Consider the following 18,015-nt stretch of genomic DNA (forward strand, 5'->3'; position numbering starts at 1 on the left):
ACTCTAGTGTGTATGTGTGCACATGTGATAGGGAACCATAGAGTGTAAGCTCCACTGGGGCAGGAAGTTATAAATACATAATCTGCAGAATATATCACTATGTGTCTGTCATGGTGTAGATGGAACAGAGCAATGTTCTGCAGATCTCTACAGAGGTCAGTAATGTAATAATCTGCAGAATATATCACTTTGTGTCTGTCAGGGGTTGAATAGAACAGAGCAATGTTCTGCAGATCACTATAGCTGAATGTGGCACCTTGTAGCATCCACAGTATATATTTTGTAGAATTAGGGCCCATTTATTAAGATTTGCACGTAGGCCCTGAAAAGTATCGTTCCTCATTGCCGTGTGCCGTAGTGATTTGGAGTCTTGTCTTGATGCAGTTTATAAAAGGGTCAGATGTGGGGACCCGGGCTTAGACAAGAGCCCGTCATGGCAAAGAATAAAAGTACAGTGATAAAAATTCATTCTCTTTACATCCAGATTCTGATCCAGCCTCAGTAATGAGCATGGTTTTACTAACGGCTGATCGCAGGAGATATCACAGATCACAGCAAGCTCTGAATATCTAAACTTTTTGTGGCTTGGCAAATTATGTCCCTGTCCTCAAAGAAAGCTAACTTCTTCTTTGGATCAGTGAGGAAATCTGAAAAACATGGCCTGCAATCTGTGAGGGCAGATTTGAGAACCACTGCTGTAATTACACATATTTTACCTTACTAGCACAATGCAAGCAGCCGTTCTGAGAGCTGGCTCAGCATTTGTGACAATCTAGCCTATAAATTCACTGGAATGAGTGATATCATTGAGGCACGAGGCACTGATTCATAGTGAATAGACATATATCTCTAAATATTGAAACATTTTCTTAGGCGTCCCCAGGTGAGTGCTCTGAGCAAGACCTCCGCCCCTCCCCCCTCCTCCCAAAAAATGCATTGCACCTGTGTAGCATTACCTGCCTAATGACGCTGAGGGTGGGAGAGCTGTGCAATAATGTTTTTGGCTTAGGGGAGGACAAGTAACACTGAGCATGGACATTACCAAGAAGATACTCGCAGTATCGTTTGGCCGAAGGTGAGAGACTCCGCTGGTCACAGCTTTTCTAAACATATATCTCACTCTCTGTCTATCGCCCTACAGATATTACAGGCCAGTGGCTTCTAGCTGGGATTACCTGAGACACAACAAACATCCACTAGATTTATACTAGATTGTTGTGCGGGCAGGTGGCAGCCAGCTCAAGGAGACTTGCCCACTTTTCCGAGCGGTCAAGAGCGCCACCTGATATTCAGGAGCCTCCCGGCCCATTCCGGGAGAGTGGGCAAGTATGGAGCAGGGCCCTCCATCCTCATGTTTATCTCCAGAACTAACCCTGCTTCCTGTGCTCCTGCCTCTTATCTCCTACTCCCTTCTCTGTGTGCTCACCCTGTGTTGGGTACAGGCGCACTTAGGACCTGATTCAGAGCCGCTCGCATCCAGCGTATGCAAATTTGACAAAGTGCCGCCATGGGAAGCACTCGCTCGCCAAGGCATAAGCACACCCACTTTGGCGGTGCGAGTGATTGCTCTGTGTATGCAGATACCCACTAGCGCACATCACCTCCAGGAAGTGTTTTAAAACATTGGTACATCGAGGACCATCGGATGCGATCGCAGCGCTTGTGGTTGCCTTACCCTGTCACAAGCACTGCGAGGACTTCAGTGCAAAAAACAGGCATGTGACGTGTACTATGACGCTGCCTGTTAATTATGCACGCCCTAAAAACAGCATTGAAACACCCAGGCACGTCTGCGTTCGCATCTCCAACCCCCCGTTATTAGTGTCCTGCCCCTGTTACCACCCACAAACGGCCTCTCCTGTCACTCATTACCCTGGGCTGTCTGTGCTGGGCGAGTGAGTGGCCTGCGATCGCACAGAGTACTTCGCGGATGCGCAGTACGAAGCGTGCACATACATAAACCATCGGGCCGCTTGCAAGCGGCTCTGAATCAGGTCCTTAGTGCTAAATCAACTGACTGGCCTGCCTGCTAAGAAACAGTGAGTCCCCATCCCTTGTCTCTAGTCCGTGTCCTGCTTACTGCCCTGCATGTCCAACGATGTGTCACTTCTTTACATTTACTTTGCCACTGATGTCTTGTTTTACTGTCACAGTGTATATATAATAATTAATATGGCATACTGTACTTGGGCAGCCTCAGCATCCAGGTACTTGTAGTTCCACAACAGCCAAAGAGACCTGATATCTCTTCCCTGCAGTGATGAGATCGGGTTGCCGGTACACATTAGACTGGCAGAAAGCATGAGACCCTGAGCTGGAGGAGACATGGGGTCAGACTGTGCGAGCTGCCCATCTGCTGATGGCATGACAGCTGCCTGGGCTACACACTCCAGTGCCAGGCTGTTATATCTCCATGTATCGGTGGCACGGCTGGCAGTTGGCAGAGTGACTAGAGGGAGGAATAATGAAATCCAGTTGTTATTTATGTCTGAGAGAAACAAATAATGTCCTGTAGGACTGAACGCGTCATTGTGCGGCCTGGGCTTGTGGTGACGTCTCGGCATTGCAGACAGGAGCTGTGCCGGTGACCACAATACAGCAAAGAGCGTTATAATGGCACCAAAATGATCCTGACCCTATAGTAGAGAGAGAGTGGGAAGTACGAGTAATATGTATTGTAGCAAACGGTGAACTGTACAGTGTTGGTCTCCTTGGATCTAATGACTGCTTTGTCTATGCAGAAGGTCAATCAAGAGCCTACTGAACAGTGTCATATTGTTGTGAAAGTCTTGCTCTCATCCTAAATCATGGATTCCGATCATTACAAACTGCTTTTTGGCATCAGTGTAAAATATAAATAGATATATTTTTTTTTTTATATTATTTCTTTTCCCCCCTCTGTGCTATTACCCTGGATCTTCTACCGTATACTCTTGGTATATAGGAGGGAGGTGATGACTGGGAGGGGGAGGAGGAGGGTGGTGATGACTGGGAGGGGGAGGAGGAGGGTGGTGATGACTGGGAGGGGGAGGAGGAGGGTGGTGATGACTGGGAGGGGGAAGAGGAGGGTGGTGATGACTGGGAGGGGGAGGAGGAGGGTGGTGATGACTGGGAGGGGGAGGGGGAGGAGGAGGGTGGTGATGACTGGGAGGGGGAGGGGGAGGAGGAGGGTGGTGATGACTGGGAGGGGGAGGGTGGTATTGACTGGGAGGAGGAGGGTGGTGATGACTGGGAGGAGGAGGGGGAGGAGGAGGGTGGTATTGACTGGGAGGAGGAGGGGGAGGAGGAGGGTGGTATTGACTGGGAGGAGGAGGAGGAGGAGGGTGGTGATGACTGGGAGGGGGAGGAGGAGGGTGGTGGTGATGACTGGGAGGAGGAGGAGGAGGGTGGTGGTGATGACTGGGAGGAGGAGGTTGGTGGTGATGACTGGGAGGAGGAGGGTGGTGGTGATGACTGGGAGGAGGAGGAGGAGGGTGGTGGTGATGACTGGGAGGAGGAGGAGGGTGGTGGTGATGACTGGGAGGAGGAGGAGGAGGGTGGTGATGACTGGGAGGAGGGTGGTGATGACTGGGAGGAGGAGGAGGAGGGTGGTGATGACTGGGAGGAGGAGGAGGAGGGTGGTGATGACTGGGAGGAGGAGGAGGGTGGTGATGACTGGGAGGAGGAGGAGGAGGAGGGTGGTGATGACTGGGAGGAGGAGGAGGGTGGTGATGACTGGGAGGAGGAGGAGGAGGGTGGTGATGACTGAGAGGAGGAGGGTGGTGATGACTGGGAGGAGGAGGAGGGTGGTGATGACTGGGAGGGGGAGGAGGAGGAGGGTGGTGATGACTGGGAGGAGGAGGAGGAGGAGGAGGGTGGTGATGACTGGGAGGGGGAGGAGGAGGAGGAGGAGGGTGGTGATGACTGGGAGGAGGAGGAGGAGGGTGGTGATGACTGGGAGGAGGAGGAGGAGGGTGGTGATGACTGGGAGGAGGAGGAGGAGGGTGGTGATGACTGGGAGGAGGAGGAGGAGGGTGGTGATGACTGGGAGGAGGAGGAGGAGGGTGGTGATGACTGGGAGGAGGAGGAGGAGGGTGGTGATGACTGGGAGGAGGAGGAGGAGGGTGGTGATGACTGGGAGGAGGAGGAGGGTGGTGATGACTGGGAGGAGGAGGAGGAGGAGGAGGAGGAGGGTGGTGATGACTGGGAGGAGGAGGAGGAGGGTGGTGATGACTGGGAGGAGGGTGGTGATGACTGGGAGGAGGAGGAGGGTGGTGATGACTGGGAGGGGGAGGGGGAGGAGGAGGGTGGTGATGACTGGGAGGGGGAGGGGGAGGAGGAGGGTGGTGATGACTGGGAGGGGGAGGAGGAGGAGGGTGGTAATGACTGGGAGGGGGAGGAGGAGGAGGGTGGTGATGACTGGGAGGAGGAGGAGGGTGGTGATGACTGGGAGGAGCGTGGTGATGACTGGGAGGAGGGTGGTGATGACTGGGAGGAGGAGGAGGGTGGTGATGACTGGGAGGAGGAGGAGGGTGGTGATAACTGGGAGGAGGAGGAGGAGGGTGGTGATGACTGGGAGGAGGAGGAGGAGGGTGGTGATGACTGGGAGGAGGAGGAGGGTGGTGATGACTGGGAGGGGGAGGAGGAGGGTGGTGATGAGGGGGAGGGTGGTGATGACTGGGAGGGTGAGGAGGAGGGTGGTGATGACTGGGAGGGGGAGGAGGGTGGTGATGACTGGGAGGGGGAGGAGGGTGGTGATGACTGGGAGGGGGAGGAGGGTGGTGATGACTGGGAGGGGGAGGAGGGTGGTGATGACTGGGAGGGGGAGGAGGAGGAGGGTGGTGATGACTGGGAGGGGGAGGAGGAGGAGGGTGGTGATGACTGGGAGGGGGAGGAGGAGGAGGGTGGTGATGACTGGGAGGGGGAGGAGGAGGAGGGTGGTGATGACTGGGAGGGGGAGGAGGAGGAGGAGGAGGGTGGTGATGACTGGGAGGAGGAGGAGGCTGGTGATGACTGGGAGGAGGAGGAGGAGGCTGGTGATGACTGGGAGGGGGAGGAGGAGGCTGGTGATGACTGGGAGGGGGAGGAGGAGGAGGAGGAGGGTAGTGATGACTGGGAGGAGGAGGGTGGTGATGACTGGGAGGGGGAGGAGGAGGGTGGTGATGACTGGGAGGGGGATGGGGAGGGGTTGCTAGGAGAGTAAGGAGGAGTTTGGGGGTTGCTGAGAGGTTAGAGACTCAAGAGGTTCCTACACCAGGGCCAAACCTGCCAAAATGATGTGTAGCATGTCTATATTCTGTGCGCGGCTGCGGCTGTATCTGCATGTGAAACGCTACGTTACAATGTGGCTGTGTCAGGACTGCGAGGTATTACAGATGTCACGTAGCGGTAGTGGGTGGCAGTTGGGCATCTCTATACTGGCTGTGCGACGGCATTGCAATAGCAGTCATTAGTTTTAGATTTCCAATCGGTACATGCAGTGTGATCTATCGGCCGGATGGATAACCTGCCCTGTTTTCACCACTTGCATTCTGCGCACGGGAGAATTAGAAATACAGCAACGTTTTACCCTAATGATAATTGCGCCATTACACGAGTGACGACCCCAGATGAACAGAAAAGATGGATGCGGACCCTGCAATCATCTCTATAGCGCTCCTATGGTCACGGAAAGATGATATCGCCCAGCTACGGTACTATCCACCCTGTGCCATAGTCGCCACATCTGCGCAGCATTTCCCATACACATGAAGGGGCTGATTCTGAATCGCGCACAAAGTGGCTGTAGTTGCGGTCAGCCGCGGTCACCTGATTCCCTGTCTTATGCTAATAGGGATTTGTGTGTCTGCAAGCGGAAACCAGCGCCGCACACTGAATTTACGCTGCCGCCATAGTTAGTATCAGCGCTGATACTATCTCCATGCTAGGTGCAAGTATCCGCCAGAAATGGGCTTCCATTATCCGTACGCACGCCCGCAACACTCTCACAAGTCAGGGTGACCCCAATCCAAACCACCCAGTTCCCACCCCAAATGCCCAATTTCATGGAAAGACCGTTCCGGCCAAATTGCATCCTCCTCGCAATAGAATGGTTATACGGAGAAATGCGTAAATGTGCATGTGCTGTACGCAAAAAGTCACCAATTATGTTCGTGCGCAGAGATAATTCCGACTTTGTATTTTCTCTGTGCTAAAAAGTAAAAATAGTTTTTGTTTTGTTTTACCGCAGTGCAGTAGTATTAGGTGTCTGTTATGCTGCACTAAGTACAGGTCTGTTCCCCTTACATAGGAGCGTTATCAGTGTCACAAGAACATATTACATTGTGTAGTAATGGCGGATAGTTCCAGGTGCAATGGTCAGGATCTTCCCACCTGTGTCCTAGCAGAGGAAGACGCCATAGCAGTAGGAGGGAGTACCCCAGTTATGGGGGAGGGGGCACATCTCCCCTGTATTATATGCTGTGCTCTCTAATCTCTGAGCAGTAGGAGGGAGTACCCCAGTTATGGGGGAGGGGGCACATCTCCCCTGTATTATGTGCTGTGCTCTCTCACCTCTGAGCAGTAGGAGGGAGTACCCCAGTTATGGGGGGGAGGGGGGCACATCTCCCCTGTATTATGAGCTGTGCTCTCTCACCTCTGAGCAGTAGGAGGGAGTACCCCAGTTATGGGGGAGGGGGGGGCACATCTCCCCTGTATTATGTGCTGTGCTCTCTCACCTCTGAGCAGTAGGAGGGAGTACCCCAGTTATGGGGGGGGGGCACATCTCCCCTGTATTATGTGCTGTGCTCTCTCACCTCTGAGCAGTAGGAGGGAGTACCCCAGTTATGGGGGAGGGGGCACATCTCCCCTGTATTATATGCTGTGCTCTCTCACCTCTGAGCAGTAGGAGGGAGTACCCCAGTTATGGGGGAGGGGGGGCACATCTCCCCTGTATTATATGCTGTGCTCTCTCACCTCTGAGCAGTAGGAGGGAGTACCCCAGTTATGGGGGAGGGGGCACATCTCCCCTGTATTATGTGCTGTGCTCTCTCACCTCTGAGCAGTAGGAGGGAGTACCCCAGTTATGGGGAGGGGGGCACATCTCCCCTGTATTATGTGCTGTGTTCTCTCACCTCTGAGCAGTAGGAGGGAGTACCCCAGTTATGGGGGGGGGGGCACATCTCCCCTGTATTATGTGCTGTGCTCTCTCACCTCTGAGCAGTAGGAGGGAGTACCCCAGTTATGGGGGGGGGCACATCTCCCCTGTATTATGTGCTGTGTTCTCTCACCTCTGAGCAGTAGGAGGGAGTACCCCAGTTATGGGGGAGGGGGGGGGGGCACATCTCCCCTGTATTATGTGCTGTGCTCTCTCACCTCTGAGCAGTAGGAGGGAGTACCCCAGTTATGGGGGAGGGGGGGGCACATCTCCCCTGTATTATGTGCTGTGCTCTCTCACCTCTGAGCAGTAGGAGGGAGTACCCCAGTTATGGGGGGGGGGGCACATCTCCCCTGTATTATGTGCTGTGTTCTCTCACCTCTGAGCAGTAGGAGGGAGTACCCCAGTTAAGGGGGGGGAGGGGGCACATCTCCCCTGTATTATGTGCTGTGTTCTCTCACCTCTGAGCAGTAGGAGGGAGTACCCCAGTTATGGGAGGGGGGGGCACATCTCCCCTGTATTATGTGCTGTGCTCTCTCACCTCTGAGCAGTAGGAGGGAGTACCCCAGTTATGGGGGGGGGGCACATCTCCCCTGTATTATGTGCTGTGCTCTCTCACCTCTGAGCAGTAGGAGGGAGTACCCCAGTTATGGGGGGGAGGGGGCACATCTCCCCTGTATTATGTGCTGTGTTCTCTCACCTCTGAGCAGTAGGAGGGAGTACCCCAGTTATGGGGAGGGGGGGGGGCACATCTCCCCTGTATTATGTGCTGTGTTCTCTCACCTCTGAGCAGTAGGATGGAGTACCCCAGTTATGGGGGAGGGGGGGGCACATCTCCCCTGTATTATGTGCTGTGTTCTCTCACCTCTGAGCAGTAGGAGGGAGTACCCCAGTTATGGGGGAGGGGGGGGCACATCTCCCCTGTATTATGTGCGGTGCTCTCTCACCTCTGAGCAGTAGGAGGGAGTACCCCAGTTATGGGGGGGGCACATCTCCCCTGTATTATGTGCTGTGTTCTCTCACCTCTGAGCAGTAGGAGGGAGTACCCCAGTTATGGGGGGGGGGCACATCTCCCCTGTATTATGTGCTGTGCTCTCTCACCTCTGAGCAGTAGGAGGGAGTACCCCAGTTATGGGGGGGGGGGGCACATCTCCCCTGTATTATGTGCTGTGCTCTCTCACCTCTGAGCAGTAGGAGGGAGTACCCCAGTTATGGGGGAGGGGGGGCACATCTCCCCTGTATTATATGCTGTGCTCTCTCACCTCTGAGCAGTAGGAGGGAGTACCCCAGTTATGGGGGAGGGGGGGGCACATCTCCCCTGTATTATGTGCTGTGCTCTCTCACCTCTGAGCAGTAGGAGGGAGTACCCCAGTTATGGGGGAGGGGGCACATCTCCCCTGTATTATGTGCTGTGCTCTCTCACCTCTGAGCAGTAGGAGGGAGTACCCCAGTTATGGGGGAGGGAGGGGGCACATCTCCCCTGTATTATGTGCTGTGCTCTCTCACCTCTGAGCAGTAGGAGGGAGTACCCCAGTTATGGGGGGGGGGCACATCTCCCCTGTATTATGTGCTGTGCTCTCTCACCTCTGAGCAGTAGGAGGGAGTACCCCAGTTATGGGGAGGGGGGCACATCTCCCCTGTATTATGTGCTGTGCTCTCTCACCTCTGAGCAGTAGGAGGGAGTACCCCAGTTATGGGGGGGGGGCACATCTCCCCTGTATTATGTGCTGTGCTCTCTCACCTCTGAGCAGTAGGAGGGAGTACCCCAGTTATGGGGGGGGCTATCTCCCCTGTATTATGTGCTGTGTTCTCTTGCCCCTGAGCAGGGTATTATTACTGGGAAAGGGCTGTATTACTGTATTTAGTACACCTGCATAGACTGGAAAGTCTCTATGAAATTGAACTACTACATAATAGATGAGAGTTACATTTCCTTTATTTTCTATAATTATTGAATGGAATGCCAGTTACTCTGTGCCATTATCTTTTAGTACTGTAGGTATTAATAAGTACTGGTATCTGCCATATTTCCTGCACCAATGCCCAATAAAATATAAAGGACAGCGCCACCTGGTGGCCTAATTACCACGAGGAACTACAGGAGGGTTTCTAAGCAATACATTAGGGCTGAAGGGTGCCAGAGACATTGGGGTCACTTCCCATTCTCCCAGCAAGACTCTGCCTTACACATAATAGTCTCCTTTCCAGCTACATGAGTCCAGATTGCTGCCCAGGTGAGTGCACCCTGCAGGGCTGGGCATTGCTAGGCATCTGGGCAGAGCTGGTGCACCTTTACTATGATGGGCAGCACATAGTACCACCCCTGTACAGCCCCCCACCCTCTCCAGCTCATTCCCTCTCTGCATTACAGCTGGCTGCAGGAGGGCTCACTGGGCTGTGAGATGGGCTCCTGGCTGGCAGACCCTGGCACCATCTCACCCTAATGTAAGGGATGTGTGTTGGGGGCAGGGTGAGAGATGCATCCGCCCTCAGAGGGGGGTGTCTGTGTCTTGTGTTCCTGCGTCTCCCAGCAAACTTAGCAGTCACCTCCTCCCTATTCCCCCCTGCAGGCTGGCACCTGACAAGACTGGGGTCATCCTAGACATCAGCACCCTGAAGATGAATGAGCTGGAGACCGAGGTGCCCCCTCTGCCGCCCAGATACCGCTTCAGAGACCTTCTGCTGGGGGATCAGACCTTCCAGAACGATGACAGGTGAGAGGGGGGAGGTCCTGCTGTGTGAGCCGGGGCTGCTGGAGCTGTTCATGGTGCTGAAACTGCACAGAGCTTTCACGGCTGTGTGTGTACAGAGCTCACGTCTGCATCCTCCTCTACAGCTATATACATCATCCTGTGCATCCTCCCCTACAGCTATATACATCATCCTGTGCATCCTCCCCTACAGCTTTATACATCATCCTGTGCATCCTCCTCTACAGCTATATACATCATCCTGTGCATCCTCCCCTACAGCTATATACATCATCCTGTGCATCCTCCTCTACAGCTTTATACATCATCCTGTGCATCCTCCTCTACAGCTTTATACATCATCCTGTGCATCCTCCCCTACAGCTATATACATCATCCTGTGCATCCTCCTCTACAGCTATATACATCATCCTGTGCATCCTCCTCTACAGCTTTATACATCATCCTGTGCATCCTCCCCTACAGCTTTATACATCATCCTGTGCATCCTCCTCTACAGCTATATACATCATCCTGTGCATCCTCCTCTACAGCTATATACATCATCCTGTGCATCCTCCTCTACAGCTATATACATCATCCTGTGCATCCTCCACTACAGCTATATACATCATCCTGTGCATCCTCCTCTACAGCTTTATACATCATCCTGTGCATCCTCCTCTACAGCTTTATACATCATCCTGTGCATCCTCCTCTACAGCTATATACATCATCCTGTGCATCCTCCTCTACAGCTATATACATCATCCTGTGCATCCTCCTCTACAGCTATATACATCATCCTGTGCATCCTCCACTACAGCTATATACATCATCCTGTGCATCCTCCCCTACAGCTTTATACATCATCCTGTGCATCCTCCTCTACAGCTATATACATCATCCTGTGCATCCTCCTCTACAGCTATATACATCATCCTGTGCATCCTCCTCTACAGCTTTATACATCATCCTGTGCATCCTCCTCTACAGCTATATACATCATCCTGTGCATCCTCCTCTACAGCTTTATACATCATCCTGTGCATCCTCCTCTACAGCTTTATACATCATCCTGTGCATCCTCCCCTACAGCTATATACATCATCCTGTGCATCCTCCTCTACAGCTTTATACATCATCCTGTGCATCCTCCTTTACAGCTTTATACATCATCCTGTGCATCCTCCTCTACAGCTTTATACATCATCCTGTGCATCCTCCTCTACAGCTATATACATCATCCTGTGCATCCTCCTCTACAGTTTTATACATCATCCTGTACTTACACAGCACTGTGCATCCTCCTCTACAGCTTAATACATCATTCTGTACTTACACAGCACTGTGCATCCTCCTCTACAGCTTTATACATCATCCTGTACTTACACAGCCCTGTGCATGCTCTTATACAGTACTTCTAGAGCAGTGTGCTTCACCCTGTACTGTACTTGTATAGCTATATACATTCTTCTGTACTTACATAGCCTGGGAGCCTTGTGCATGCTCCTGTACAGTACTTGTATAGCTCTATGTACTTACACAGCCTTGTGCATGCTCCTGTACAGTACTTGTATAGCTCTATGTACTTACACAGCCTTGTGCATGCTCCTGTACAGTACTTGTATAGCTCTATGTACTTACACAGCCTTGTGCATGCTCCTGTACAGTACTTGTATAGCTCTATGTACTTACACAGCCTTGTGCATGCTCCTGTACAGTACTTGTATAGCTCTATGCACTTACACAGCCTTGTGCATGCTCCTGTACAGTACTTGTATAGCTCGATGCACTTACACAGCCTTGTGCATGCTCCTGTACAGTACTTGTATAGCTCGATGCACTTACACAGCCTTGTGCATGCTCCTGTACAGTACTTGTATAGCTCGATGCACTTACACAGCCTTGTGCATGCTCCTGTACAGTACTTGTATAGCTCGATGCACTTACACAGCCTTGTGCATGCTCCTGTACAGTACTTGTATAGCTCGATGCACTTACACAGCCTTGTGCATGCTCCTGTACAGTACTTGTATAGCTCGATGCACTTACACAGCCTTGTGCATGCACCTGTACAGTACTTGTATAGCTCTATGCACTTACACAGCCTTGTGCATGCTCCTGTACAGTACTTGTATAGCTCTATGTACTTACACAGCCTTGTGCATGCTCCTGTACAGTACTTGTATAGCTCTATGTACTTACACAGCCTTGTGCATGCTCCTGTACAGTACTTGTATAGCTCTATGTACTTACACAGCTTTGTGCATGCTCCTGTACAGTACTTGTATAGCTCTATGTACTTACACAGCTTTGTGCATGCTCCTGTACAGTACTTGTATAGCTCTATGTACTTACACAGCCTTGTGCATACTCCTGTACAGTACTTGTATAGCTCTATGCACTTACACAGCCTTGTGCATGCTCCTGTACAGTACTTATAGAGCAGTGTGCATCATCCTCTACAGTACAGTACTTGTATAGTTTTATGTACTTAAACAGCCTTGTGCATCATCCTGTACAGTACAAAACCTCTACAGCCTTGTGTATCACCTTGTACAGTACTTATATAGCCTTGTGTATCCATCTGTATAGTACTTGTATAACTTTATGATTTCTCCTCCTATACTTGTAAATCCTTGTGCAGCCTCCTATACAGTACTTGTAGAGCCTTGTGCAGCCTCCTATACCGTACTTGTAGAGCCTTGTGCAGCCTCCTATACAGTACAGGTTGAGTCTCCCATCTAAAAAAAATGCTTGGGACCAGAAGTTTTTTGGTAATCAGATTTTTCTCTATTTTGGAATATTTGCATACCATTATGAGATTTCTAAGTGATGGGACCCAAGTCTAAACACAGAATGCATTTATGTTTATGTTTTGTAAAAATTAAAAAATCGGGCCATTCATTAAGAGGTTACTTACCTTCCTTTTGTGGAATGGCCGCTGTCCCCATACACTAGTATCACAGTTATCTCCTGCTTACCTTCCTCTCCTGGAATGGCCCGTAGTCCCCATACACTAGTATCACAGATATCTCCTGCTTACCTTCCTTTTGTGGAATGGCCGCTGTCCTCATACACTAGTATCACAGATATCTCCTGCTTACCTTCCTCTCCCGGAATGGCCCGCTGTCCCCATACACTAGTATCACAGATATCTCCTGCTTACCTTCCTCTCCCGGAATGGCCCGCTGTCCCCATACACTAGTATCACAGATATCTCCTGCTTACCTTCCTCTCCAGGAATGGCAGCTGTCCCCATACACTAGTATCACAGATATCTCCTGCTTACCTTCCTCTCCCGGAATGGCCCGCTGTCCCCATACACTAGTATCACAGATATCTCCTGCTTACCTTCCTCTCCCGGAATGGCCCGCTGTCCCCATACACTAGTATCACAGATATCTCCTGCTTACCTTCCTCTCCCGGAATGGCCCGCTGTCCCCATACACTAGTATCACAGATATCTCCTGCTTACCTTCCTCTCCCGGAATGGCCCGCTGTCCCCATACACTAGTATCACAGATATCTCCTGCTTACCTTCCTCTCCCGGAATGGCCCGCTGTCCCCATACACTAGTATCACAGATATATACCCCATACACTAGTATCACAGATCTCTCCTGCTTACCTTCCTCTCCCGGAATGGCCGCTGTCCTCATACACTAATACCACAGATATCTCCTGCTTACCTTCCTCTCCCGGAATGACCGCTGTCCCCATACACTAATATCACAGATATCTCCTGCTTACCTTCCTCTCCCGGAATGGCCCGCTGTCCCCATACACTAGTATCACAGATATCTCCTGCTTACCTTCCTCTCCCGGAATGGCCCGCTGTCCCCATACACTAGTATCACAGATATCTCCTGCTTACCTTCCTCTCCGGAATGGGCCGCTGTCCCCATACACTAGTATCACAGATATCTACTGCTTACCTTCCTCTCCCGGAATGGCCGCTGTCCCCATACACTAGTATCACAGATATCTACTGCTTACCTTCCTCTCCCGGAATGGCCCACTGTCCCCATGAATTGCTCTGGTAGCCGCGGCGAGTCAGAATGTTAGTTATCGGGGTCTGTTCGGACCCCGATAATTAACATCATGAATAAACTCCCCAGTTACATAAAACACCTTTAAGCAAACATCAACAGTGAACATTTGTTGCCTCTGTCCGGCGAAGGGTTAATGCCTCCGATACGTATGTCAGATAGCAACGTATTTATTAGCAATAAGGCACTTATTGCAGGCGGTAACGTATTTATTAGCAATAAGCCACTTATTACATGCAGTTTACGGTTTACCACACGTGTTCCATGACTTTTAGAACCTTAAAATTGTAATTTGATGCAGCTAATTTTATTTTACGTTGACTGTGTGTAAAAGCCATGTATGTAACCTTTTCTGTAACTTGTACTTTAATGTGTTAAGTTTGGGGCATTCACATTAGTTGTAGTTAACTGAGCCATAACAAGTAATATGGGTACAGCTGTATAAGCCCCATGTCTGTTATGTATTGCAGAATATTAATTCTTCTTACATTAAATGTGTTTTGAATTGTACAGTGGCAAAAAGGTTTCCTCCAGCAGAATTTTAACATGGGATCATTGGGGATGGGGTTGTGGTATGTATGTGTGTATGTGTGTATGTGTGTGTATTTATATATCTATCACACATACAGTACGTACGTACATACATATCTATTATATAAAATATATGCCCAAGGTTTTTAGCTTCTGTCTTTTAGATAGAAGCCAATTAGCAGCCATGATTGCCAAGTCTGTGAGAGACTGATGATGGGGTGTGTCAGTCTCTTTAGTCAGTCTCTCGCTGCCTGGGGGACAGGTCAGAAACCTGTTAGGACACACTGTGATTACTGAATGTAAGTGATGTGCTATAGACTTCTGTTTTGTGAGAGGGGCGTTAGGTCCTTTCACTCTAAAGAGAGTGTTTTAGTTTATTTTTGTGCTGCTAATAAAACTAGCTGTGGTTACTTGTACCAAGGTGTACTACTACTATTTGCCAGCTGCATGACAAGTGCAAGCGGTTACCCCAGGAGATGGCACCTTTATATAAAATTACATATTTATTTGTTTTATCCCAATGAATGTTCTGTTTCTTCCCTCCATCCAATGTCCTTCCTCTGCCTCTTCATGAAGTTAAATAAAACCATTACAACAACAAAAAAAACATTTTATATGTGACCAGACCGGTGCAATTCAAGGGATGAACAAGAATAGGAGATAGGACAAACTCCCAGACAGGGGGGTAATTTGGAATTCATTGATTCTTATTGGCCGGCACCCAGGTTATATTTGGCATCGTCTACAGGTCTCCTGATTCAGGGTCAAATAAATAATGTTCTTCTTTTTACTTACTGAACAGTTGTCTACAATTTAAGGCATATTATTATTTTTTTTAAAGAAAACAGGTTACTGATGGTTTTCAAGATCATATTAAACAAACTGATTTGTGACTATCTGTTGTACTGCACAAAGAGCCATGGAAAGAAAGGCGAATGACCTGGGCGCGCAAGCTTTATTTCCGGATCCATTGTGGATTAATGCCTGATGTAAAATGGTGACTGTACATTTATCTGTAAGACTATGAAGGGGACGTTCCGCTTTTCCTGCGCTCGCTGCTGATTTCCATATACATATGATGGAGTGGTCCTTACACGCGGGAATACTTCACGCTTTCCGCACAAACTCTGTCTGACGGAGAATCTCCCGCTAACAAGTTCTAATGTCTGATTTATTAATCTGGAGATTAAACCTCCAGAGATTCCTGCAATAAATACAAACTGTCTCTCATATAGATGCTGCCTTTAGCCCCCTCCCCAATTAGCTGAGGAATTGCTGTGATATATTAATGTTTCTCAGTTGCCTGCTCATTTAGATGCCAAGCCGGGATCAAACGCCCAGTTATCGCCTTTTATAATGTGCGTCTAATAGGAATAAAATTGATCTCTAAATCACTCAAAGTAGAACAAATGAATAAATTGCTGTAATGAGTTTTAGATCTGCTTTTCTGTGTGTTACTTTTTTGTGGGGGTTCCAAGGACATAATAGAGAAATACTTTAATATAGTGTCTAACTTTAACACCGGAACTGCTGCAGCCAGGGTTGCGCCACCCTGTGGGAGGGTTTAAACGGTGGCGAGTGTGGATTAGGCGCCTGCGTGTACCTCGTTTTGTACCAACATATACAAAAAAAAAAACATTTTGTGCCCCCTGCTTTGCTTATTCTTCCATCAAAAGGACCTGCGATTTTGGGATTTTCTTATCCTTGCAATGGGGCACACGTTGCATCCTCCCATGCAGGGGTCCGCGCGTTTATAGTTGTTGCATCCTCCCATGCAGGGGTCCGCGCGTTTATAGTTGTTGCATCCTCCCATGCAGGGGTCCGTGCATTTATAGTTGCTGCATCCTCCCATGCAGGGGTCCGTGCATTTATAGTTGTTACATCCACCCATGCAGGGGTCCGCGCGTTTATAGTTGTTGCATCCTCCCATGCAGGGGTCCGTGCATTTATAGTTGTTGCATCCTTCCATGCAGGGGTCCGCGCGTTTATAGTTGTTGCATCCTCCCATGCAGGGGTCCGTGCGTTTATAGTTGTTGCATCCTCCCATGCAGGGGTCCGTGCGTTTATAGTTGTTGCATCCTCCCATGCAGGGGTCCGTGCATTTATAGTTGTTGCATCCTCCCATGCAGGGGTCCGCGCGTTTATAGTTGTTGCATCCTCCCATGCAGGGGTCCGTGCGTTTATAGTTGTTGCATCCTCCCATGCCGGGGTCTGCGCGTTTATAGTTACACTACTGATAATGTTGGAATAAAAAAAATGTCATACAAAGTAAAATAATCCATTTATAATAAGACAGAGCTGATTCCCTCTCTCACTCATTATTAGGACATGTCGGAGGCTGAGCTGAGCAGTGTTTTAGTAAATTGTTTATCTTTTCCACCATCTGCGAATGTTGGTGCAGAATTATATTACAGGGTGTTTTACAAGGCCGGGAAGAGGGTGCTAAATTACACATGTATTGGGGATCTATGGGTCTTTCAGTTTCTAACTGACCCCTAAGCATACTCCCATCAGGTTTAGGCCTCCATGTTCCCTGGTCTAGGTGGTTCCCATGTCTGTAATGGACCGTAATGTGGTCGTCCCTCTTACCGCTTGCCTGTGTTTTCGGGATGGTGCCTCTCCCATTTGCCCGTTTGTGTGGCATGGAATGTTGCAGGTATCGGGGAGCATACCAAATCAGGGGATAGGGGGCGATCAAAATCACAGGTAAGTAGCCTTTAATACCGCAGTATAATTACCTGAGACCAGAGCCGTAACTAGACTTTTTGGTGCCCTGTGCCAGAGAGAGCATTGGTGCCCCCCGACCCAATTTTTTAAATAGGGACATAAGATTGTGAACCTGAAAAAGGGCCATGGCTTCATGGGGAAGGGCCAGGGAAGAGAGAGGGGTACTCCTGGGGCAGTCAGGATGTGCTGGGGATAAAAGAAGAGGAAGCTACAAGTAAAAATGATAATAAACAGGAAAATATACAGGCCCAAACAGCGCGCCCTGCCCTGCGGTGCCCAGTGCCATGGTACAGGTCACACTACCAGGGGCGCCGAGAGGGGGGGGAGCGGGTGCAGTTTACCCGGGCCCGGGCTTCCAGAGGGGCCCGGCGGGGGCCCGGGTCTGGCGCCGCCCCCCCCTCCCTCTGCACAGCGTGTGCTGGGCTGCAGTGGGAGATTGCTTGCGGCTGCTAAGTAGCAGCCACAGCAATCTCCTATGCCTGAAGGGGGGAGCAATCACACTGATCGTGCCCCCCACTGGCTTTGCGCCGGGCTCACAGCGCCCTCTCCCCGGCGTGCAGCGCCGCTTCGCAACACTATTTTTTTTCAAGGGGGCGTGGCCACGCCTTCTGAAATTAGGCCACGCCCTCTCTTTACCTGGGCCCCGCGTGGCTCTCTACGCCCCTGCACACTACCCTGCCTGAGACTTCATGGTATTGGTGGAGCCAGTATATTTGGTTTGCTGGGAAGCCGTCCTATACTATCTCTTATCTGTGTAAGGTGATTGGTCAATTTAATCTTAGGGTAATTTATTTAGCTTTACTTTAATTGTAATTAGGAGACATTGTACCGTGATCTGTGTCCCTGTTACTATGTGTGATCTGGGCACAGTGACAGCAGGCCGGGCCTAGCCATGGAAT

General features: G+C 50.3%; 1 protein-coding gene across 3 annotated transcripts in view; it reads left to right on the forward strand.

The window, feature by feature from the left end:
- The first annotated feature begins 957 nt into the window (after positions 1–957).
- The window catches only part of KCNT1 (potassium sodium-activated channel subfamily T member 1), a 265,672-nt gene continuing 248,614 nt past the window's right edge, over positions 958–18,015 (forward strand). For all 3 annotated transcript variants that reach the window (XM_088459701.1, XM_088459704.1, XM_088459702.1), the window contains exons 1-2: positions 958–1,075; positions 9,685–9,828. In XM_088459701.1, coding sequence (XP_088315827.1) covers positions 1,032–1,075; positions 9,685–9,828 — 188 coding nt within the window. In that variant the 5' untranslated portion in view covers positions 958–1,031. The remainder of the gene's footprint in view (positions 1,076–9,684; positions 9,829–18,015) is intronic.

The sequence above is a fragment of the Taudactylus pleione genome, unplaced genomic scaffold (genome assembly GCF_031769625.1).
Source record: "Taudactylus pleione unplaced genomic scaffold, aTauple2 ptg000927l, whole genome shotgun sequence".
Lineage (NCBI taxonomy): Eukaryota > Metazoa > Chordata > Amphibia > Anura > Myobatrachidae > Taudactylus > Taudactylus pleione.